Source organism: Poecilia latipinna, unplaced genomic scaffold, assembly GCF_001443285.1.
Source record: "Poecilia latipinna isolate Pla-1442-1.1 unplaced genomic scaffold, P_latipinna-1.0 Scaffold1415, whole genome shotgun sequence".
NCBI lineage: Eukaryota > Metazoa > Chordata > Actinopteri > Cyprinodontiformes > Poeciliidae > Poecilia > Poecilia latipinna.
The window spans coordinates 136469-161455 of record NW_015114031.1 but is presented as its reverse complement, the minus strand read 5'-3'; the positions used below and the strand labels follow the sequence as shown (position 1 = coordinate 161455).

Genomic DNA, 24987 nt, shown 5'->3' with positions numbered 1-24987 from the left:
TAACCACTCTGTCCTTTTTAGGTTTTTAATCTATGCATACTTTCCCTGCAGCCAGTGTGGGAGTGGGTGCATTTCACTAGAAGGGAACTTTTTTATTTTATTGTACTTTACTAAAGAAAAAAAAATTACCTTTTTTTCGTTTTTAGGCTCTTAACTGTTCTCTGTAGCAGAAAAACCTCTGCTCAATTATTGGTTATTTTCTTTCTTTTTTTAATTTTTATTATGAACTCAAAATAAAAACACAAAGATGCAGCCAGTCACTTGTGGAGGATTTGGTACCTGTGGAGCATTTCTGACATCTGACAAGGTTGTTGGATTTTATTGAACAGTTTATTAGACAAACGTGAAGCGTATTGTATTAAACAGCCTTAAAAACAAACGTAGCTACACAGCTTCTCTTTTAATAACCAAAGTGGGAAAAAAGAAGTCTTATTTACAAGTTGCAGATATAAAAGACAAATGTACAAACAGTACAGTTTAAGTCCATTAATAATTTAAAAACAGTATCAAATGTCATTCCAAAATGAGTCTGCTGCCATTTAACTTAATCGCTATTAAATCACTAAGACTTTTAAAATTGTAAGGGAAAATATTTGCTAAAAAAGCTGCATGAATAAGGAGTGTAGTGACTTATTCTCCTTTTTAGCGCTTCAAGTAATTAACCTCTTCCTCCAAATTTGAGTGAGATTCCCATTTCTTTAAAGCTCAGGGTAAATTGTAGAAAATGCAGTGCAGATAAATGTCTGAAGACGTAAATATAGACACCAAACATCTTGTCCCGCCTCCATCGCCAAAGGTTTTCGTTATAATCACTAAACCGATAATGTTTCTGTTTATGTGAAACTATAATGGTGCAAACGTAAATACTGCAAACTTGTGTTACAAAACTGAAGTCCCCCGGACCACTAGGGGGAGACGAACAAATGGTCTTGGACCAAATGCAGAGTAAAGTCGGGATGTGCAGAAAAGAAAAGGTGTGCTACACTTTTTGAAAAATGCAGTCTTTTGCAATATTATTGAACATCAGGGTTTATGTAGGTAAAAATCACCTACTCCATACTCCACCTAGTGGTCTGGAGCACTTTTGTTTTTATGGAGAAAGTTTACAGCTTTTTTTAATGAGTTTTCCCATTTTGTTTCCATTTCCTGTAGTTGGAACAGTTTTCGTTTGCATTTATTTAGTGGATTTAAAGGTTTTTGCTTCTATTGTATGTGTAACAGCCAATGTCTTGTGCGTTTGCACTCTTCTGCCATTGCAGAAAACCCTAAAAACAGCCGTTTGTAAGCCTCTGAAGATCTGATGGTTTATTTTAAGGCTAAGAACTGATTTATAATTAGACTAATATAGTGTTTTTATATTTTTGCTGAGGTCAAATTTGAAGTCTAAATATAATCAAATGTTTTTAAGAGATAAAACATTCATGTAATGTACATAAAAGCTGGTTTAACATGTAGGTGCTGGATTTTGGAATGAAGTCATTTAAAATACTAAAACAGTAAAACATTGCACATCACCCTAAGGGAGCTAGAATATCATATTTTACAGTATTACATCTGAAAACACTGATTTTTTTTCTCTCTTGTCCGCTCCTAAAGCATCCTCACATATGAACCAAATACAGAATTGTAGCAATGAATATAAAAGGACAGAGAATGTAGTTTTAATACTGCCACTTAAATCACTGTTGTGTCTCACTAGTGACCTCTAGAGGCAGAGCTGCTCGTTACGCCCTGCTAAAATGAGTTTAAGAACATTGACTGATTCCCAAATAAAACATAAAAATCTGATTAACAACAGTTCTGAAAGAAGCTGCTGAACAACAAGTCTTTGGGGTTTTAATTGCTTTAACATGCTCACTTTTTGCTTCTTGATATTGTTAAAAACATCAAAAAATCTGCAGTTTTAAGTTTCCCCATCCAGAAACATTTGATGCTACATCATTTACAGGCACTTGGAGAACCAGGAGCTTCCTGTTAATTTGTTCCTGTTGGTGGTGATGCGTTCATGTCACCTCGCTTCCTGTGCTGCAGCGCCGCTGATCATCCTGCTCCAAATCACAGGTAAAAGCCATCGGGTCAAAGGTCATTCCTAGCGGTCGAAAAAAACGAGGGAACTTAAATCAGATCTTGGAAGCTGCAACATTTATTTTTGTGTCTTCTGAACAGATTTAAGGATTAAAATATAAAATATATATCAAGATCTGCTAAGAACTGATAAAAAATTAATTTCAAGCCAGAAAATTTAGCTAGAACTCTGAAATAACGGTGTTTATTTTATTTAAAGAACAACAAACTAAAATCAAAATAATCTTAAAATCGGCTTAGAGGGATATTTTAGATTATCTTAAATCAAAACTAATTTGACTTGTAACTTTATTAGAGGGATGAACATTGTTTCTATAATTTAGATTAATCTAAATATTTAAAGCACAAAAGCAAGAAACAAACGGGCTGTAAGAAATATGGAGGTTTCTAGAGAAGAGGATCCGACGACCAACTTGTTTCAGGAAATTGTGATGAATAAAAAAAATAAAGAATAAATTATGGATAAATATATAATTTACTTTCCTCTTTCAAGTGTTTGGCTCCATTAAAACATTTCCTACGCCAACATCCACATCTCTCCTTTGCTGGACAATTTTTAATAAAGTATAAATAAAACTGTTCAAAGTAGATTTGAGTCAGATTTCTTCTGCAGGCGTCAGGATTTAAATATGGAGAATAAAAAACATGTTGGAAAGTCAGGAGAAAAAATAATGTTTTAAGCATAAAGTCTAGTCTAAAAATTAGATGTATTACAAAAATATAATCAAATAAATAAAGCTAAAAACAAATATACAGGAAAAATTTATGAAGGTGTAACTGGATGGATAATAGACGGGTGAATAATGATAATTATTTTATAAAATGGAGAAAGTTTGACTAAATTCAAACTTATTTTCTCCTTTAACATCAGAACTTTTTTCTCACATTAAAACTTTAATTCTGACCAAATTTTGCTCCATTTAAACTTTTAGAAAACATTCCTTCCAGGACTTCATGTCGTCTTACGTTCAGGAACTCGGCGTGTCGCGCTGTGAACTAAGTGTGCTGAGGAGCGGCGGGACACGGCTGACTGTGTCTGTACGCCATGATGAAACCCGACGACTGGTGCCACCAGTAGAACATCAGAACCAGCAGCAGGTGCCACACCTGGTGGCTGGAGCCCAGGTAGTTCAGCTGACCTGAGGGGGAATAAAACAGTGATTTAAGTGCATATTAATACAGGATCCGCTTTTTTCTTCCGTTTCCTCGCAATACAAATTTAAAATTGCACACATCAACACGTTTAATAGACAAAAAGCTTCTACATTATTAAGTCTTTGGTGCAGAAACTGGTTTAAAATCGATTTGTGATCTGTTAGAGGTGGGACTGCACAGGAAAATGGCTCTTCATTCAGACAGCGAACATAAAAAAATCAAAACTCAGATGGCTAATATCTCATTAAACATTAAAGTAACTCAAAAAAGTCCAAATAGTTTGGATGCATTTCTTTCTTTCCTTCTTTTGGAAAGTTTCTGTTTATGCTTAAGGAATGGAAGAAAAGATGAAAAGTCCATGTTTAATCTGTTTTGTTTTTTCATTTTAAATACAAGTTTGTGGTTCATTTGTATCCTAAAGAAAATGATATAAAAAACCTCCAGATATCTCTTTAGTGTGACTAACATACATGGAACAAAAGGTACAAAAACATTATACTGTAACTAGTCAGTGATAGCAGCATCTTGAATACTTAAACTATCGTGTGACATAATTAGGGTTGCACCGACTGCAGATTTCTGGCCAATCACCGATTACTGATCTGTAAAAAGCCTGACCAGCTGATTCCGGTTTTTCTGCCTGAAATGTTGCTAAATTGCACCGATAAATCGGTGCATCCCTACAGGTGATGTGAAACCACCGAGTGGACTCACCTGGGAAATATCGCTCTGGAACCCTAGAAACATAGAAAATAAGCGCCAACGCCGCGATGAAGTACATCCCAAGAATCCGTGGAACAAAAGCCTGAAGAGGAGAAACAAAAACAAAAGTCAACAATGACCACGTCTGAGCAGAGAGTCGGTGAAAACCAGAAGAGTTTGTTGGACCTGGACGAGCTGAGAGGAGAATCCCCCGGTGATCCAGATCCAGTGGAGCGTCGGGATGAGGCCGTATCCGGCCACGGAGCAGAAGATGAGCGAGCGCAGCTGCTTCCACTGCTTACTGAGGTAGAGAGGATGGATCTGGGCGAAGAAGACGGCCAGGATCATGGCCAGAACCGTCACCAGGTAAACCTGCCGCCAGTACTGGAACCAACACCACAGAGACCCGTCAGAGCCAAAAAAATAAAAACCAGACAACTACTGAGAGGAATTCATTTCCTTTGAATGTTTCCAACTGTAGACCTGAATGTTGGTGTTTATCCAAGGAGGTGATTCGGATTTTTGATTCAGGGGTTTTGGGGCAGACAAGCAACCACCAGTGCCAGGAAAGTACGGGATGCAGTTACAGTCAAAAATGAACATAAATAATTTGGGTTATTTAGACTGTCAGAATGAAAAAATGGGGGGTAAATTGTCTCTCTTTAAACTAAATATTTTGTATTTTAAGCTAAATATTTAGCTTCACACTAAATATTTAGCTAAATAACTAGCGTAGCAGTAAACTAAATACTTCATTACCTAGCTAAATATTTAGCTCCAAGCTAATTAATTCATTAATAAGCTAAATGTTTAGCTTCAGACTAGATATTTAGCTCTGCGTTAAATAATTAGTCAGCAAGCTAATTATTTAGTTAGCAAACATAATAGTTATTACTATTATATAACCAACTATTCCACTTGAGGAGAATTGGGTAAAACATATTTGCAGACAAGAGTGTTTTCATCTTAAATGCAAAATGTATATATATTTTGCACAGTTTTGGATTAATTAATTACAGCCTGTAATTAATCTGTAATTAATGCTGTTCTTTCAGCAAATGCCCTTTATAGGCTGGATACTCCAGTTAACGATTAATCGATTACTCAATTAGTTGACGATTAATCAATACCTGATTAATCACGATTAATCAGGTATTGATTAATCGTGATTAATATTAAAATGTTTTAGAAACTGCTGAAGACTCCATGATCATCCCAGAGGATTCCTCTATTCTCAGCAGAATAAAGTGTTTTATACATTTATTAATGACTCAGATCTTTATGAGTAAAACAAGCAGATAAAGAGAATCGGAGAATGAAAACTAAGCGTCGTTTGTCTTTCATCTTGGCTCAGTTTCTTCCTTGCATGTGTTAAGAAATCTCTCCCACTGTTTGAGCCGTTATCACAGATCTGCGGCGAACCTGTCCCCGGATCTGCGCTTGGTATTTAAACTTCTATAAGTAGCTGCTGAAAAGTCTGGACAGCCTCGTCTCCGTCCCTTCTGTCCGCCTGTGTGGATGCAGGCCTCCGTCCAGTCACACGTCCTCGTGCGACGAGTCCTGCTGAATTTCACAGTGAATAAATTTGCACCCGGAACAAGGCCCCCGGCTCGGCTGCAGCCAAATTCTTTTCTTTTTTTTTTCTCCTCCTCCTCCTCATCATCACAGATCTCCAAATCTGTGTCCCTCAAAAGACTCGGACGAGACAAGAGTTTGACTGGCTAAATATAAAAATCTGTTTTTCTTCAGGGACTTGGCTTGCCACTGGAGTGGAGCCACCCAGAAGCGAAGCCTCCATCTTGGCGTGGACGGAGGAGGAGGCGGTGGCGGGACGAGGGGCTCCTTTTTTGCCGCCGAGGCTCCTGGACTTGCAAGCGTCATATGGTGAGGAACAGGAGTGACGGACCGCTCCGTGAACGCCGCCATCTGGTTTGGTCTGGAGCAGATTTCAGCCCAGTTCTGGGGGCAAAATAACCCGGCGCTTCCAATATGCGGGGGAAAGCAAGCGTCCCGGAGCGGAGCCAAACGTTTCAGGGATAAAAAAAACATAAAAAATAAAATAAAACGGCGGCGGTGGTGATGATGATGGTGGGCGGCTGGAATGAGGAGCTTGTGTCATCAGAGGCTGTTTTCCAACCGGATGAGAGCGGCGAAGGTGTTGTGTTGCTTATTCACTGGGAACAATGAGTCAAAGAGCGGAGCCAGGCTGAGGCGCTCGCTTTATTCAATTACTGCTCCTCAGGCCGCCGCCGTGATGCAACAATCCACAGTAAAGAATTAATCAAATGCTCCTTTTATAGTCTGATTGTTTCAGTTTAAGCTTAAAACAGGCCAGGAGAAGGTAGTTTCACCAAACAGCTGCTTTAAATCCATTTAATGCAGAAATAAAATTAGATCTTCTTCCACATCAGATTTAACTTTAATAATTTCTTTTCTATTAAAAAAGTACAAATGACAAAAAATAATTTCACAACGTGGCTTTTATTTCAATCCTTCTATCTGTGGGTATTAGTGCCAGGCTATGAGAATTTTAGTTTGATTAGAGGAATAAAGTTGTAATTTTAGCAGAAAAGTGTATCCTTGTAACTGTGATTCTTGTGATGTGATTCGCTTCACTGATGCAGATTTCTTTCTTACTTCCAAATGATATTTTCAGCCATTATTTATGTTCAGATTTGCTGCATCTGCCTCTTTTGGCGCAGAATTAAGATGCATGTATCACATCAGCAACGGAAAAGTTGAATTAAAAGCAACAGTTCAAACTGTAAACGCTTTAATAATCTGATATATGTCCGATATGTGTGGCATAAATCTGTTTTTATTTATTTATTTTATTTCCTTTATTTAACCAGGTAAACCCAGTTGAGATCCAGATCTCGTTTTCAAGAGGGACCTGGTTAGAGGTCCCTCTTGAAAATGAATTCTGATTATTTTGGGGTGAAAAGAACAGAATTGAACCCGATCTTAAAATTACTGAATACATTCTTTAATCATTTGTGAAGCCTTTACTTCTATTAATCAGAGAAATATTGCAAAAACATCATCTGGTCTTGTGTTTTCTATAAACACTGAAGCTGCACCGATCCGAATTTCCCCCCGCTTTGGATCCCGATATCTGAGGTTTAGCATCGGCCGACACCGATCTGATCCAGAAAATGGCGCTGAATTGATTTAAAACGTTTTTGTTTTTAAGCACAAACATAAATGCCCAGAATTACAAATTTATTTGATAACTCTGCACCAGCACAGCTCACTTAAATAAATAGCTTCACTAGCTTTGTCAAACATGTAAAAACAACTTTTATTCACGTATGCTTCATATGTAAACAAATGTGGAAAATGCCAATGAAAAACTAAATGACAAAAAAATTCAACTGTCATACCACAGAGCCAAACACCACAAATCAATCAGGAATGAACTTACGTTGTTACAGTAGAAAGTGTAAAACACTCCTGGAACGTAGCATCCCAGAATGCCGATGGAAACGCCGGCGTAGTCCAGCGCCATCCAGCGGCGGCTGGTCTTCTCCGAGCGGTGGCAGCAGAACAGGTGGTAACCCACGGAGCAGAGCATGCACAGCTGAGGGTTGAACGCAGCGACACGCTCCATCAGGAATTAAAGACACATTTCATTATCCAGACCAGATTCAGGCAGATTTCAGGACTGGGATTCAGTTTAATTTGCTAAGAACATCCAGCAGAACTTTGCACTGATGCCGGTCCGTAATCGCTCAGATTAAGGCGACAGCATTGCAGTGAATGATATTTGGCTCATCCTGAATCATCATATTGTGAAAACTGAGCAGGAAAATATCAAGAGGAGGTCTAATATTTTCTACCTGTTTTTGAAAATGCAACCAGAAACGATTCAGCAGACATGAAGAGGAAAATCAAAGCTGCTTCTGTCAGTTCTGTGCATGTTAAACTCAGAATATGTGACAGATTTCATTCATTTCAGATGATCAGTTGATTGGAGAATCACTATTAATAATCCTGATCAAAATCATCCATTTGTTTTCCTTTGATTTGGCTCCACTGGTTCATCAACAAATCAAAAATGGCTGACATTTTCATTTTTATGATTTACTCTTTTTGTTTTCACTTTTTTAGGCTTAGTAATGCATTTAGATTCCTTCTACTGATGTAGATCGACCGGTTAATTGACAGTTTTGACGTCACACAACTGAATCATTAGCTGTGCTACCATTACAAATGTGCGCAAAACGTTGTTGAAATACAAACTCACACTTGTGTTTTCATTAAATAAGGAACAAACATGAATAAGTTTGTTCAATTCATTAAAAACCATCACCCTCCTACCACTTCCTATTGTCTTCTTTGTCATTTCTGCCAGTAGTAACATTTGTTTGTTGATCATGTGACTCGTGACAAAAGTGTTTCAGTTTTGCAAAATATACAATTTATTTTAAACATCTCCTCATGCAAGCACAAAAACTTTCTAAATTGATACGTTTCAATTAAGCCAAGTTATTTTTAAAATTCAAATTTGTGCAATTTTACAGTGAATGGAAACGTAGCCATTGGTGAAGGAGGTGAAATATTTCACTTTAACGATCCAGAAGTTCCTTTAACAGAAGGATCTGATCGGCATCCCACCTGGAAGCAGAACAGCCCGATGGAGTAGATGACGTAATCCTCCCTGGAGGCATGGATGGAGGGCAGCACCGACGCCATGTTGTACACGCCGACGCAGAAGAAGAGCAGGAAGCCCAACAGATGGCTCCAGATATTCACCGTCTCATTGGATAGGATGAAGAGGCTGCACACAAACCATTGCTCCATTGTTGTTTTCCAAGTTTAAAGCACCATTAAGTATTTTATCCTGGTTTACGCCAAACTTTGAGCAACGCCTCACCTCTTGATGCACAGCCTGGATGGCAGGTAGGCTCTGTATCCGTCTGTGATGTACGGATTTTCTCTCAGGAAAACCGGGATCTGTTCGTACGTGTACAGCCTGATGCCTCTGGGCACCAGCACAGGCCAGTACTGGTAACCTCCCAGCTCGATGTAATGTGCAGTTTGGGCATTTTTCTGGGGCTTCTGGGACATTGCAGAGCCAGGCGAGTCAGTTTTAAACTGGCTTGAAGCTGAAAGTTAAAAAAAAAAGAAAAAAAGAAAGCCAAAATATTGACATTAAAGTTAAAACAAATGTCAATTTTAAGCAAAATGACTCATTGAACTGCCAAGATAGGACAATATGCTGCTGATGCCATTATTTACATGATCTGTTTGTCCAGCTGAGCACTCATTGAGACCACAATGGTCCATAGTATCTTTCATAAAGGAATTATTGATTTCCATCAGATTGGCACAATATTACCAGACTTTTTGGAATGCAACATTCAGTCAGGATGCTTGCCAGATAGTGAAAAACAACCCTAAAAAAACTCAGCTGCGTGGATCTATTTTTACACTTATCCGATATCTGAGGTTCAGTATCGATCAATAACAATATAGAAAAACAGCTCTGAACTGACTTATTTGACACTCTGCACCAGTAAAGTACACTTAAATAGCTTCACAAAATTGGTCAAACATGTAAAAATAAAATGCAACAAACCTTTTAAATTGTTTAGAAGGTGTGATTAAGAGTTCTAGATATAATGTAAAATCGATAATAAAACAATGATCTATGAGTGGTCAAATAGTTATTAGCTGAATTAATAAGAAACCAGGTCTTTCTAATGAGGGCGAGTTGTTTTTCAGCGCAGTGTCTGCATAGTTTCGAATGAAATTAAGTAATATCTAGTCATTTAGGCTTCAAATGCATGACAGTTTCAAATGTGGAAAATATAGATGCTTTACATGCTTCAAGCAAACGTACTTTAATTTTGCAGCACTATTGTGATCAAAACTCTGCCCACATTTCTGATTTTTTAGATATTCCTATCAAAGATCGCTATTGGTCCCACAGACACATTTTAAGACCAGAGAGGATAAATCCTTAAGAGCTGCTTTGCCTCGTTCTTTGTGCTGTGTTGACTCTATTGATTCTTCTAAAGAAGGAGCTGAAGACTCGTTTATTCTGACCTTTAACTAGTTTTATGCTGTATGATATTACATGTACTGTGTTTTTATTTTAGGTTTCATCTTACAAAAATGAGTTTACGTAGTAATTGCACATATTTAGTCAACAGACACGTTGGATGTGTACTAGCTAAAATCTACTGGAAAATATTTTGGATTTAGCTGATACAAGGTGTGTGTTTTATGGCGTTTTTAAAGACCCAGCTGTAATTGTATGATTTAGCTTTAATCACATTTTCTTTACCCATACTTTTATGGGCAAAGAAAATAAGTTTATAAATGTTATATATCCTACTGCTCGTCTGAATACGAGGGATTACGTAAAAGCCAACCTCTGTGCTTCTTAACGATTACAAAGTTTCAGCACAATTTTATAAGCCGAATGTTTGTTAAGCATCAAATAAGCTAAGAGTAAATTCAATTTGAGTCTTACAATGTAAAATGTAGCTATTTTAACCAAATTTATCTAAAATAGGTGGGATTTTCCAAGAGGTTCGTTGTCTAGCGGCTAACAAGAGCTAACTAGGCTAGTTAGCATTTTGCTTTGTTTATAGTTCATAACTAAAAAATAAACTTACCTTTTAACTTGGTGTATTTGTAGTTTGAGCCATTTTGCGGCTTAAAATACGAACTACGCATTTGTACAGATTTATGAGCATTAAATTAAACATATAAAAAAAGAGTATATAAAATTATTCACATCTTCACTTAACTAAGACGCCATCAGAATTAAAGGACCCGCTCAGCTTGTCCAAATACTGCCTGAATTAAAAAAATGATCGAAACATCGACCATGCCTGATCTCATTTACAACTGAAGGAAAAAAAAGGTTTTGCCTGAAGACAAAACCTTACAATTTCCAAGAAGAATAAAAGCCCGGATATTTTAGATAAAATTACATTCTAAAGAACAATGACACACACTGTTAATCTTTTTCTTTTTTAAATAAAACCTACACTAGATTCAATAAAAGTAAAATTTTATTCATAAAGTCCTTCATATACTATTAAATACAACTCGCAGTCTATGCAAATGTAACTTTTATGTACTTAAAAAATGACTTAAGAAAAATGTAGACACATACAGTACCTTACAAAAGCATTACTGACGGGCAACCCTTTGTCACATTTTGTCACGATTACAAACTTACATTTTATGAAATTTTGTGACACCCCAATAAGGTTAAAAATAAAAATTTTGTGGTTTTTACAAAACAAAGTGTTATTTGCACATATAAAATGTATATTTGCGTTCAACCATGAATTAGTATTTTGTACAACATTTTGCTACAGTTTGTTGGACTTCATTTCCACATTGTTGTCCTGCTGACAGATAAACAGAAAAGTGTTTTTTATAGCTTCCACTAAATATTTAACATTTAAAACTGCTTTAATGCCATGTTATCAACACTTAGCACAGAAGCTAAGCTAATTGAGTTTATAAACACTTATGTCCAATTGGATCACATCATTCAACTCTTGGAAACCCCATACATTAAATGGGATGTATTAGCTTTAATACATCCCATTTATTAACTGCAAAATTCATATTTTGCACGTTTTTGTACTTCCATTTGGGTCTCAATTACTATGCCAAGCACTTAAAAAAAAGCAATAAGCAAACAACCAGCCGTGTTTCTGTCAATATTCTAAGTAAATATTTTATGGTGTCCTTTTAGCTGTTTCAAAAACAGCAGGCACTGCCCTAGCCTTTTATTGAGCAATCCAAGCTGAGCTCTAGCATGTTTGGTCAGCTGTTTTTACCGCTGTATGTGTTGTACAATGGCATATTAGGAACATTGTTGATATTAAAAAAGGCACATTTCTGGCAAAGAAAACCTCAGAAATTTTGAGATAAATATCAGATATTTCCTAAAAGAAATTAAAAAAAATTAAAAATGAAAGCATTTCTGAGCTTGAAAAGTCAAAATTTGGTAGAAAAAATGCTGAAATTTTGAGATTAATTTCAGGAATTTTCTAAAAAAAAAAAAAAAAATTAAATGTGAAAATTTCTGAATTTAAAAAGGTCAACGATTTACTAAAAAAAAAAAAAAAACACCGAAATTTGAAATGTATCTAAAAAATGTTCTAAAAAATAAAACATGGAAATTTTTAACTTTAAAAAGTAAAAACTTTACTTTGAAAAAAAAATCTCTTTAAATCAATCTTAGACATTTTCTATAATAATTAAAAAAGTCTAAAACTTTCAACATTTAGAGCACAGAAATCTACAAATTTTTTCTAGAAAATTTCTGAGTTTTTGGCAGAAATATATCCCTCTTTCTTTCTCCTCTCTGCAATGACCATAATATGCGATCGTACGTTGCACATTGTCTCTGTGTAAATGAATAAACGGCATAAAAGTGGTCCAATAAGGAGGAAAAACTCTGAAAATACGCCTCTAATCAAGTGGAAAACACCCAAAAGTAAAATAATGTTTTACAACATATTCTGGCAGCTTGGAAGTCAGATATACAGACATAAGAGGTAGCTGAAGTGACTGCGGCTGCTCTCGGGCTCCAGTTCCTCGTCTTACACCTCCCCATCGCAGACTGTCACCAGGAATCCTCATCAGAGCCAGAGTCCTCCGCAGACCTCTCAGGTGTGAGGGATGTTGGTGATTCCCTCCCGAGGGAAGTCACACTCGCTGCTCCCTCGGCTGTTTACACCCCCACTTTAATTGCCTCGTTCTCAAGTGGAAGTGTGTTCTTCATTATCACTTCTAATACACCTCTCAGCGCATCCACTCTGGCAAAGTGTCAGCTGCCACGCCAAGTTAAGACTGGAACTCGCGCACGCAGGGGCAACCAATAGAAATCCTCTGCGAACTAAATTGATTTTACAGGACCGCAGCCTGCAGTAATTTGTTACAAATGCGGAGAAGGAAAACTCGATCATTTTAGATACTAAAAGCCAGGGTCATTAAAATGAACTAACAAAATAAAAGTTTAAATTGAGAAAGCATTTTTGTTAGTTGAAATTAATAAAAATCGTAATTAGGAAAACGATAACTAGCTGGAACTATATTGTGCGTTTATAAAACTAATTCTAACATGTTAAAATTATAGCTATAATTCCCCTTAATCTTTTTTATTAGCCTTTCGACCTGACGTGCAGTTTCCGTCAGCTGTTGGCAAATTACGGCACTCCTAATCCTCCTTGGCGGCATTAACGCCTGTCAGCTAAATGGCGACAGAAAAAGTTGAGAAAAAACTCAGGAATCGGTACATATTTTTAGAAAATTGTATTTTCATTACCCAACCAACGTATACACAAATACTATATTTTGACCTCTTTTTAACTCTGATCCTAAAAATTAGCCAAAGTATGATAAAAGTAACTAATAAAAACTAAACATAGTTAAACATATTTAACTATTAATTAAATAAAAACTAGCAAACACAACCCAAAAACTGATTAAAACTTAAAAAGTCACAATGAAATACAGCTAAACTATATCGGTCCTAACCCTGCGTCATAGGGGGTTAGGGTCAATATAGCTCTGGGTTTAAGCTCTGAGTTTAAGAAAATAGTTTGACATCTGGGATGTCGTTCTGATCCGTATTTCTCAGTATTTATCCTTTCTTCTTGTCTGATCTCCACTCCGGTAACAAATCTGATTGCTGCTCCTTACAAGCAGACATAGTCGCTGTGAACTCAATTATTGCTCTACAACTGCTCACTTTCTGCACGTTTTCATCCCCAACACTAAAAACAAATGTGTTTTAATTGCAGCTGGCTGTCTGTCCAATCCAAACAGGGCGCTGTTAACCGGTTTAAATGGAGGCAGACAAGCCTCCAGGCTACCAACGTCCTTTGGGACTGTCAGGGTCATCAGCTGAACACGACGCCACACTGGTGCGCTCCTCTTTCACAGCTAAAGACCCATGCTGCGATATTAAACGCACTGGATGTCGTGCATCTTTTCACAGATGTTAGAGTCACATTGAGTTGGCTGCACATTACAGCAAAGAGCAGACATTAAACATGACAGAAGTAGCACTGCATACTATTTTCAAAGCTTTTCAGCTTTTTTCATTTGGAACAAAAACACTTCAGTGTTGATCTGTTACATGTCCAGGTCAGTTTAACTACTACAAGACAGGCTTAAGTGGTTAAATGCAAAATCTATGTGCCAATTTTTAAGTCGAATTGATTACTAAAATAATCGTTAGCTGCAACCCTGAGCAAGCAGGTGGCGACAATGGAAAGGAATGACTCCTTTTTGTTACAGGGAGAAACCTCCAGCAGATCCAGCCTGAGTACAGAGGTTAAGAATCGGCTTGAGAAACTGAAGATCAATACTTTAGTTAAAAAGCTGTGATCTCCAGTCGGGCCGTTTGCAAAGTGAACGGAGCGTCGTCAGCAGCCGGCTGCTCTCATTGGCTTTATTTATAGTCTGCGCCACGAGACATCTGCTGGAGACGAGACTCTGTCCTCTGTGTCCACACTGAGCTTGTCAGTGTTTTTTTGTTTTTTTTCCCTTCGAGGACCCCGGCCAGAACAGAAGAGAGGCGGCAGAGGCCTCCTCCAGCAGGACCAGTGTCCTCTCCGGTCGCTTTCTCCACGGATCTGATTAGCAGGACCGGAAGACAGAGGGAGGCTTCACAGTTTGTCGCGTCCCGCGTGTTAGCCGATGTTTACTCGATCTGAGAGCTGTTGTTTGTTTGGTGTCTTCAGTCTGCTTGTCGCTCGCCACTATTTCGGGACCCTGACACTTGGATGTGGCTCGACAACCTCCTGATGCGGCCTCGCCTTCCTCCTCCTCTTCCTCCATGCCTCAGTGTCACACAGAGTTTCTCTTTCTCTCCCGTTCTCTCCTCTTCGCATCGAGGACCGCGCTCCGGGCCTTGACACAAAACGCTGCGGACAGCTCTTTGCTCTTCCCGCAGAGTGGGGGGTGAACTCAGTCTGCCGCAGAGAGACGAGGAAGAGGAGGGGGAGTGTGAAAACATTCTGCTGATGTGTTCCTGAAAAGGACCGCCCTGAGAAACGCAACATTTAGAAACAGAAATCACCTGCTGAGGAAATAATGCAAAGATATGCAGATGTTTGCCAAGAAAAGACGCAAAAAAACAACAACATTATCGTTTATCGCAATGATGTCTGGAACAATTTATCGTCCAGGAAAATGCATCATCAAAAAGGACTTTTTTCAAGCGGACATCCACATCAGACGCCTGTCCTCTGAGATTCACTTGAAGCCAAACAGATTCAGTTTGATGTGAATATCTGAAACAAATCAGGTGTTTGGCTACTTAAAGATATTACCACCAACTCGTATGACCATGAAAGTTGGGGTCGTACTAGATATTAGTACAAACACTAATTGTAATGTACCAGTGTAGTTTTCAAAGATAATTTTTTTTTCTCTGCTCTTTTGCAATTTTACTGTAACACAGTTGGTGAGACTCTGAAATTGTGTACAGTTTCATTAAGGGTGCTGATTTAAAAGACCTGACATGGCAAAAACACCAAATCTTACCAAGAATGTTTGCAGTGTACACTGTAAAACAAACTACATAGGAGATTGTTTTAAGTAAATATTTCCTTAATATTGATGAAGAAGTTCTAGTTCCACTGGCAGATTATTTAACTTATAACATAGGAAAAATATGTTGCATTAAGTGAAATAATTTGCCAGTTTAACTAGTACTTTTAATCAATGTTAAGAACTTATTACTGACATAAAACAAGCTCCTATATCTTGCTGACAAATTACTTTAGTTTTGTCTTATTTGAAATGCACCAACATATTTGAACAAAAATACTTAATATTTTTAATTTTTGCAGTGGAAGCAAACTTGTCATTATTTAGAGTGTTTGCTTCTTCTGTTTCTGTCATAATGTTCAGTTTCCAGTGTTGGAAAGATTAATGCAAAAAATGTATCAAGACAACCAGTAGCATGATGTCAGACTTTGTTTACAAAATTTAGAAAAATCCCAGACTATCAGGAGGTTTTGGTGAATGGGTGAGAAAATTTAACGCTCTAATCTAAAACTCTAGACACGTCATTTCATTCAAACTTCATTTTTTTCATATGGCTTGCAGATTTTGCACAGTCATTGTTTTCTTGAGGCTTAAATGAGATGAATAAAGTAATGCTGTGGGCTTCCCTTGTCTGACTAACTTAAATCTAATTTTCTCTGCACTCATTTTTAGATTAACATATTTGTATGCCTGTTATTAATTTGTTATTTATTTATATTTAGTCATATTTAATTACTTACATCACTCTTAGGTATTTATACAGGTCTGTAAAAAATTAAGAAACCACTTATTTTACTCTATGAACTTCTGACATGTCTCTGAAATTCCAAGCAAAAATTTAGAATTTATTTGCAGAAAAGGAGAAAAAATCAAAATCGCAAAAAAGATGCAGAGCTTTCATATCTCAAATAAAGCAAAGAAAACAAACTCATGTTCATTTAGAAACAACAATACTAATGTTTTAACTCTGGAAGAGTTCAGAAATCAATATTTGGTGGAATAACCACGAGGTTTTCAATGGGGTTCAGAGAAGTGGGTTCAATTTTTTCCAGAGACTTTAGAAACTTAATTTCTTATTTGTATTGAAAATATTTAACACCTTAGATGGAGTAGCTTGTGAATCAATATATTCTATTCTTTCTATGCCCACCAAATTCATGGTTTGGTTGCTACGGAGTCGCCATAGCAACCATGACTTGTTCTAAGTCAACTCAGCAGATGAATTAATCAAAGAGTAAGAACAAAATTCCTTCTCAAATTCTGAGGAAGCTTTTTGTTTTTCAAATAAAAGTTTCCCTTTGGTTAAATAAGACAACGAGAGTCAAACACGTCGATATATAAATTCGGACCAAGCAGCTTTGTTTCTGAATCCGACTAAAAACTGAAAGTGAAATGTCTGCATGGACAAACGTTGGAGTACTAATATCTGAGTTTATCCTTGAAGCATCTGGCCCGCTGAGCGCTTTCTGGGAATGAAATGACATTCCCGCTTTCTGTTTGTTTGGGCAAAGTTTCATCTGTGTAACAATATTGAAAGGCATTAATCTTAATCCGCAGATTTTACGTGTACTTTTTTTAGTCTTAGAAGATACATCTGGTTCTTTGACTTTTAATTCCTGCTGTGAGTGCAAAGGAAAAGTGAAAAACAATTTTTTTCTTCTTCTTTTACAGTAGCGTAGGGATTATGGAGAAGGGCAGAGTGATGGCTTCAGGACACTTTGCTGCTGTTGGGAATGGGATTACAGCTCCGTCATGTGTTGCACTTTTTTTTGCAGCTGGACGAAACTTAGTGGTAATCCTTAATGGATCAAAAACAGAAAGCTCATCCTTATCACTCAGAGAAACTAAGCTTAATGACACAAGGACGATGTCTGCTTGGTAATTTCTTTCCCTTACATTCGGAGTGATGCCGAAATAAGCCCTTTATTACAAAACTCTGCAAAGACTGCAGCTGCATATGCGCCGTCAGTTATCCTCTTTCTGCAGAGCTACACACAACGCAGATTAGTTTTCCTGACTTTTGCAAAGAAGATTTAGATTTTAAAAACAATGTAATTGTGGATTTTTATTTTTATTATTTTATTTTGTAACCTGGAGAGGTTTTTCATGATTGTGACATGTAGCGATCAGAAGCTGTACGGCATATTTTAATCCAGCCCAAAACACCTGACCAGAGATGGAAGTTTTTTTTTTTTCAGGTTAGAAAACTAGAATGCAGCTGTGATAATAAATGCATTTAAATTTAACTACATTTTTATTTAATATGTTAAATTATACATTTTATTTTATGAATTAAAAATATTTTACAAATAATTCTACAAAGAGTTTACTTAAGCATTTTAGCTGCATCTATCACTATTAGTGAACATATTTATATCAAGCTTTGATGTCTGCATTTTATTATTAGAAATGGTCATTTCTGAGATCTAATGGAATAAATAAGAATAAAGTAGAAAATATAAACCAGCTTAGCTACATCAAAAACAGGACTGAAAACCTTACAAAGATTATTTTATCCGTTTTACTCCTTTTTAAAAATATGTACTAATTATATTTCTATTCTAAGGAAGAGAGGAGAAAAGAAAAAAATAAAGGGATTAGAAAAGAAATAAATAAAGAAAGAAACACTTTAAATTAGGCTAATAAAAAGTTTACTAACCAGATTAATATAAATCAATCAAACTAGTATGTCAAACTCGAGGCCCGGGGGCCAAATCTGGCCCGCCTTAGCTTCTTATGTGGCCCTCTAGATTCCAGACACCAAATTACATCACTCGGTCCATCCAGTTTACGATCATGGAAATTTGCACAAAATCAACAGGTCCCCACTTTTTTTTCCACATTAATGTGTTACTGTGAGTTTCTTGCCAATTTTCTGCAAAAATTATCAAAAACATTGGATTTTAGTGAGAGCTGACTCCCACCTGCAGGTGGCAGTGTTTCTTTACTTTTACACAGCAGCCTCAGTCTCAACTTACAAACTGTGATCAATGTGGCGAGTAACAAAAAGTCACATTTACCGCATAGTTTCCCAAAGTGTTCAATAAGCCTGGCGGGCCACCAGGCTCTGCTTGCTCCCCACCAGGTTAAGAATTGTTTATTTATTTGTTTTTGTTTTTTTTTATACACCAGTAACAGTGATGGCAAAGACGGGATAAAGAGTCTCTCTGGTGAAACGACTGGAAGCGCAATAGCAACATAGCTTGGTCAGTACGTGAAAACAAGAAGAGTGAAGTCGGGTATCTGTTTTTATTTAACACTTCCTGTCTTTACCGGTTTATGCGTTAACAACTTCAAATAATAAAAGTGACCAATCATGGATAAAGGGAAATTTTGGAGACTTTAATTAGGATGGAACAACTGAAGTGCAAATAATTGATTTTTTTTTTATTTTTATGTATGCCATTTTAAATTTTTTAGTTGGTTTTTAGGTATTGTTAATAAAGTCTTCTAATAACACATAATTACAAACTCAATGTGAAAAGATGTCCAATATTCCATTTTAATTAGTACTCACTGAATTCAGACACCAATTCTTAATGTTTTATTTTCCTACGGGTTTTTGTCGATACATTTCGTCTCACCCAGACTTTGTACACACTCACGATCGCGATATGACCCAAAATGAAGATGAGTTTGCTCTAAATGATGTCTGTTTTTTGTGAATCGGAGCTGTTGTAGGAGGAGAGGCTGCAGTTCCGGCCTCCTCCTGTAGAGGTCAGTCTGTACCTGCAGTGGCCAGAAGGCCACCCACTGAACAACCTGACATTAAGCAGCAGAAAGCTGATGAATCTAATCTGTCCGTCAGCGTGGAGCAGAACCAGTACAGTAACGACGACAGAATCCACAGATCAGGATTACGAGTTCAATTTGCTGCTCTGGGCGTCTACTTTTTAACATTAAAACAGGAAAAATTATATTTTTCTTGTACTTTACACCCTCATAAACCTTTAAATAATCTTTACATCATTTTAACTTTTATTAAAAGGTTTTCTTTCTTTATAATAAAGTTACACACTTTGAAAAAAATGCTGCTAAGGTTGTGTCTGTGTGAGACTAAACGTCTGAATGAGCAGTTCAGTGATTCACAGGCAGCGGATCACAGACTGGACCCAGTTGTTTGTTGTCACTCCTTCGCTGTGTGGCTGAAACAAAAGACTCACAGCTGCAGAGCCATGAGTCACACAGCTAAACGAAGCTTTTGTTTCACTCCGAAAGCTGCGGGGGGCGCTATGGTAGCTCATGGAGACATGAGAGCCCCCAAAACTGCATGAGGAATGCAGCAATCACAGCATGATTTATTCAAAGTTAGTGCTTTAAATCCTGGTAATAATTGAGGTTATGATTATTGTAATGGAGGATTGGGACACCCACATGATGAAAAATGGACAAGCAGACAAAAATCTGTTGATAAATAATTTTCTTTTCTCTAACCTGCTGTCAGGAAAATCTCAGAGTGCGGAAATGTTTTGAAGATCTGCAGCCACACTTTAATGGGCACTACCTCAGATTTCATCAGGATAATGGGTTTCATGTCTGCTGGTGTTGGAGGGGGAGGCAGCTGGTGGGACAGAGGAGATATCTGCAGCTGATTTCTTTTGTTTCTGCTCTCAGATCTGCAGGAATCTACAGTTTTTTTTTGAAGAGAGAGACGTTTTCAGACTGAAGGTTTGGAGAAGCAGCAACTGAGAGACGTCGATCAGTAACCTGTCAGTTCATAAGTAAATAAGGCCATTTCACTTCACTTGTTAAAAACTGGAAGATGCTACACTCACTAGTGGACACTTCTGGAATTAAGTCATTTTTTTTCAAATCCAAGTCTTCAACTGAAATTTATATTTTCCCATAAAATCCAAGACATCTAGGTCTTTTCTAACTCTGCATTGCTGTAGGATCGCATTGACTTAACATATAAACATTTAATAATCCTCTATTAATGTTTATTAACAGTCAGCTGGGTGGTAAGCTATTTTTAAGAAAGAAATGTATTCTGAGTAACTGGATCCATAATAAATCTAAAGTCAAATTTATTTGTATAGCAAATAAACTTGATCTCCTGAAAGAAAATCTCACTTTCAAAGGGAAATTATATCTGATATCTTTTTAATCATCCATTTTTCCATCCAGTTTTTTTCCTATAAGCTCTTCACACTTTTTAAAACAATAAATGAAGCATTAATCCCTTATAACTGCAACATATAGCTTTTATAAAACATAACATAACAAGTATAATCAGAAACAGATAACCTGTGAAAAGATCGATATCCTCCAACTCTTACCTGAGCTACTATTGCGATCTGAAAAAATGTGCTGTTCCTGACCAAAACCAACCAATCAGAGCCAAGAGGAGGGACTTGGTGCCATCACTCAACCTTGTGTACACGCTGCTAAATGTGCTAATAGTGGAGAAACAACTCAATGCTTCAGGAAAGACATTTATCCACTGTTAGTGATGGCAGTGCTAACTAGCTTTAGCATTCATGACAGACTGCTGACGGGGAGAAGCTCTAACATAGCAGGGAGAAGGGGAGAGGCTGTGAGCAGCGCGTACAAGAGCATGTACATGAGCGTGTACATGGAGCGTGTACATGGTGACTTATTGTCTTGACAGCACCAAGACAATCCTCCTCCTGGCTCTGATTGGCTGTTTCTGAAGTAAGTTAGCACTGGGAGAACTGGGAGAAGGCAGAGATTGATTTTTTCATAGATTACCTGTCTGATACACATCTAACCATCATAGTTAAAGTTGTAACAAATACATTAAAAACATATTTTTATGAAAGTTACATGCTGCAGCTATAAGCTCTTCGCACTTCAACTTGTATCATAGCTACACCAACTCTGTGTTGTTTGTGTTTTTAAAAAATGTATAAAACAGTGTTAAACAAAATGGAGACTGGTTCTCAGCAAGGTCATTATAGTGAACTAAAACTAATGGAATATCAAAAACTGAAATAGAGAGAACATTTTTGTGAAGTGAAATGTGAAATTGATCTTTTTCCTCCACACAAGTAGCTTACATCAACTGTCAGCAAATTTTGGCTCTCCATAATCCTTATGTTAGTTCACAAAATGGTGAGTTGGTTGGTCAACAATATTTGTATAATTGTTTTGAAAAACTTCTGCCAAGTACTCCTTTCACAATTTATGTGTACATGATAACACTTTGACCTTTCTGAATTCTGCAAAAGCATGAATAAACTAAAACTACTACTATAACTAGTAAAAACGTAACAATATTTAACTAATAATAATAACTAATGAACACACCCTAAAAACTGCTTAAGATATAAATAAAACCAAATGGCCCTCAAACGCATCTTGCAAGTTTCAGGAATGCAAAAAAAGGACGACACAAGATAAAGACAGAAAAACAGGTTGTAATACCTTCATCAAATGGCTGCAGCTGAATTAGGAGATGCTGGCGCTGAAGGTGGGGGTTGATCCGGGGAGTCCTGACTGGGCTGAGCCTGGAGGGAGGCGTGGATGTCTCAAGGTCACAGCAGCGAATTGGGATGGAGGCAGACTAATGAGTTTTTTCCGTTCTCTTCCTGCCCTGTACAGGTGGCATCACCTCTCTATCCTGTCAATCTTGTCCCCTCCTCTCTCACCCGTGCCGTCTTTATTTCCTCCCATCTTCTCTGCAAGGAGACAGAGAAGGGAAAAAAAAACAGAAAAAACTGTTTACTTCCGAACAGGCCTCCTAATCTATTTGGACTGGGCGTAATAGGACATTTGCATGGCGAGCACAGCGAGGTGTCAGCGATAACCACGGGGTTGTGACATCCCCGCCGAAATATGCTGAGCTTTCGCTAACCTCTCATCAAACACGCTGATCTTTATGGACTGTATCATATTGTGCCGTAATGTGCTTTATTGACCACAGAATAAGCTTTTCTTAAAGGTAATTGGAAAACGGGAAATGGCCGCTATCGGCGGACTTTTTAAATACATTATTTCTGAAATGTGGCTCGTGTAATGACCCTGTAGGTGTAAAACGTGAGATTTATCTTGGCAGCAGAAATTGATCCATTTCACCTTTGTCTAATGGAAATTTTTATCAAGGATTATCAGTTTATGTAAATGAGTGTGGCCCCTGGAACGGAGGTGGGAACGGTGGTGTGTGTGCAGGGGGGTCGTTAATCTGGGGCCTCTTGATGTGTCAGCCTGGACATAATGCACCATCTCTCAGAGTGGCGATGGTTCTTCTCTGTAGCTTTAACAACCAAGCTCACTTGTAGACATTCAGCGGTCTATATAAAGGTGTTTAGCATTCAGGCTGAGATTAAATTGAGACTTTACAAACCTGGATGCTGCTTTTCCCCCCCACCGTTTATGACCTTGTTCTGAAAATATATCTCACTAAATTGATAAGACATAGATTTTGAAGGCCTTTGATGTTTTCATGCCTGATAGTTTGGTGGAACTGGTTCTATTAGGGACTTTTGTTACATTTTCAGCTGATGCGGTTCGCTTTCACACTGCATTCACTTTGAAAAACCCATTCCCCTCCTCACCTGTGGTGGCGCTGCACCAAAACCCACTGAAGGAAATTACATGAAGACACAAAGTGCAACTTCCTTCTTCAGAAATGTAAATAAAAATGGAGTGGCATCAGATTTTAGTGGTTTTAGGATTTCTCTTTTGGAGACAACAGAAAACTACTAAAATCTCATGCTAATACAGTTTTGTTTACATTTTGTGAAGAAAAAAAAAGTTGAATTTATGTCTTCAAAGGGTTTTGTGTCGCTTTCTTCAGTAGGTTTTGGTGCAGCGCCCCCACAGGCCAGGANGGGACCACGTTTTTAAGAAGTCTGGTTTGTTTGACAGTGAAGAGTGAAAACTGACACGAGTAGGCACCGATGGACGCAGGGACTGAACAGAGAATACAAATCGGTTGTTTATTAAGGAGTACACCAGTTCTTAGTCAGACAGGCCGGGGTCAAAACCAGGGAATCCAAGTCGGGGTCGGGCGGTTCCAGATCTCAGGGTCAGACAGACAGGGGTCAGCGCCGGCGGGTCCAAATCCAGGTCAAAACAGGTACCAGATCTCAGAGTCAGACAGACGGGGGTCAAAGCCAGGAGGTCCAAATCCGGTGGAGAGGGTCAGGATCGGGGACAGGAGAGGCAACTGGGCAAAAGGAAGAGACAGACAGGTTAGTACTGGGCAATTTAGCTCAAGTCTTTACAGCAGGCCTGAAGGTGTTACCGCTGAGGGTTTAACAACAATCTGACGCCGTGCAGGGGGACGATCCATCCTTATATGGCAGCAGCTGGAGATCAGGGAGATGATGTTCAGGTGCGAGTGGTCACAGCTCAGCCGCAGCTGTGACAGAAAACGAACCACATCAGTTGAAAATGTAACAAATGTTGCGGTTTTAGTCCCCGAACAAACTAACTATTGGGAGGGAAAACGCCCTAAATGCAAACGGACCGGAGACCGGTCCCAAGGCAGGAAGCGGACTGAAGCGGACACACATCCTGGGTAAATACAACCAAAAAACACGAGAGTCTAACGCTAGCCGGAGAAATGGCTTAAGGTATTTTACCTACCACAGCTAAAACCTGACACCCTTCCGTTGCTTACCTTTCCTGAAGACAGAGGTTGAGCTCAGTGTCTTCTTCATAGGTTTCTGTGTCGTTTTCTTCAGTGGTTCTTGGTGCAGCGCCCCCACAGGTGAGGAAGAGAACAGGTTTTTCAAAGTGTTTGGGGCATTTGAGGCAGTGCAGTGTGGAAGCGAACCACAGCAGCTGAAAATGGAATAAATGTTGCAGTTTTGGTCTCCAATCGAACCAACTCTACCAAACTATCAGGAGTGAAAACACCCTATTTTATTACCACAAAATGTGAAAACATCCAAGCACCATAAATGGTTTTTTAAGGCAACCTTTGCGTCTCAGAAAGAATGAGCTCATGTCACTCAGGTATTATTCTCAAGATAAAAACGCTCCAGATGCCCACAGCAGCTCGGCGTTACTTCTGGCCTCATTATGCCCATTCATCACAGAGGCTCTCACCATATTTCCATATCATAAAACTTTTTGCAGACAGCTCTGTTATGTGCAGCGCTATGCGGTAACTCAGACATTTGGACATGTCAGCTGCAGAATGGATGCCACAGTTTGGATCACCGACAGCGCAGCATGAAAAATGAATGCTGTGGAAGCTGAGTGTAGTGGCGGTGGGCTACAGTCACTTAGAAGAGCGGCTGTGCAGATTGACAAGCCCCCACCTCCTCCCTCCGCGCTTCCCTCGCTTGTTTTCATTGCAGTGGTTGCTTTTGATGTTTTATGGGAGAGGCCTCGCCTGGTTGTCGTGGTCTTTGTCGTGACAGCAGCAGTTTGACGGCCTTGAAATACAGCTGGTGGGGGCTATTCTCCATGGAGATCGGCAAATGGAGGTTCACTGGGAGCTTGTGGTTCCCCGGTGGCCCCCCGCTGTCATCTGCCATCCTGACAGTCGCACAGAGATGGAGATAGAGAGGGGCGAGTCAGCCAGGCTAAGTG

At 38.3% G+C, this 24987-nt stretch overlaps 1 protein-coding gene across 4 annotated transcripts; it reads right to left on the bottom strand.

The window, feature by feature from the left end:
- Positions 1 to 311: 311 nt before the first annotated feature.
- LOC106962464 (progestin and adipoQ receptor family member 3-like) lies at positions 312 to 24083 on the bottom strand. Of its 4 annotated transcripts, XM_015056895.1 has the most exons (9): positions 24068 to 24083; positions 21868 to 22121; positions 8819 to 9050; positions 8560 to 8722; positions 7367 to 7522; positions 4129 to 4326; positions 3955 to 4045; positions 3052 to 3224; positions 312 to 2089 (listed from the first exon to the last, which is right to left on the bottom strand). In XM_015056895.1, exons 3-8 carry the CDS (start codon positions 9010 to 9012, stop codon positions 3082 to 3084), a joined length of 945 nt encoding a protein of 314 aa, XP_014912381.1. In that variant the 5' UTR covers positions 9013 to 9050; positions 21868 to 22121; positions 24068 to 24083; the 3' UTR covers positions 312 to 2089; positions 3052 to 3081. The 4 variants fall into 4 exon arrangements, with proteins under 4 accessions (XP_014912381.1, XP_014912383.1, XP_014912382.1 ...); XM_015056897.1 differs by lacking the exons at positions 21868 to 22121; positions 24068 to 24083 and adding an exon at positions 12466 to 12754; XM_015056896.1 differs by lacking the exons at positions 21868 to 22121; positions 24068 to 24083 and adding an exon at positions 12470 to 12745.
- Positions 24084 to 24987: the final 904 nt, after the last annotated feature.

Bases quoted from the DNA above. Each gene is read 5' to 3' on its own strand.
- LOC106962464 (XM_015056897.1), bottom strand. From the start codon at position 12,535: ATGGGGAGGTGTAAGACGAGGAACTGGAGCCCGAGAGCAGCCGCAGTC. The intron at 7,523-8,559 runs GTGGGATGCCGA...TTCAACCCTCAG, and splicing joins TCGGGCTGTTCTGCTTCCAG to CTGTGCATGCTCTGCTCCGT. The intron at 4,327-7,366 runs GTAAGTTCATTC...TGTTGGTTCCAG, and splicing joins ACACTTTCTACTGTAACAAC to TACTGGCGGCAGGTTTACCT.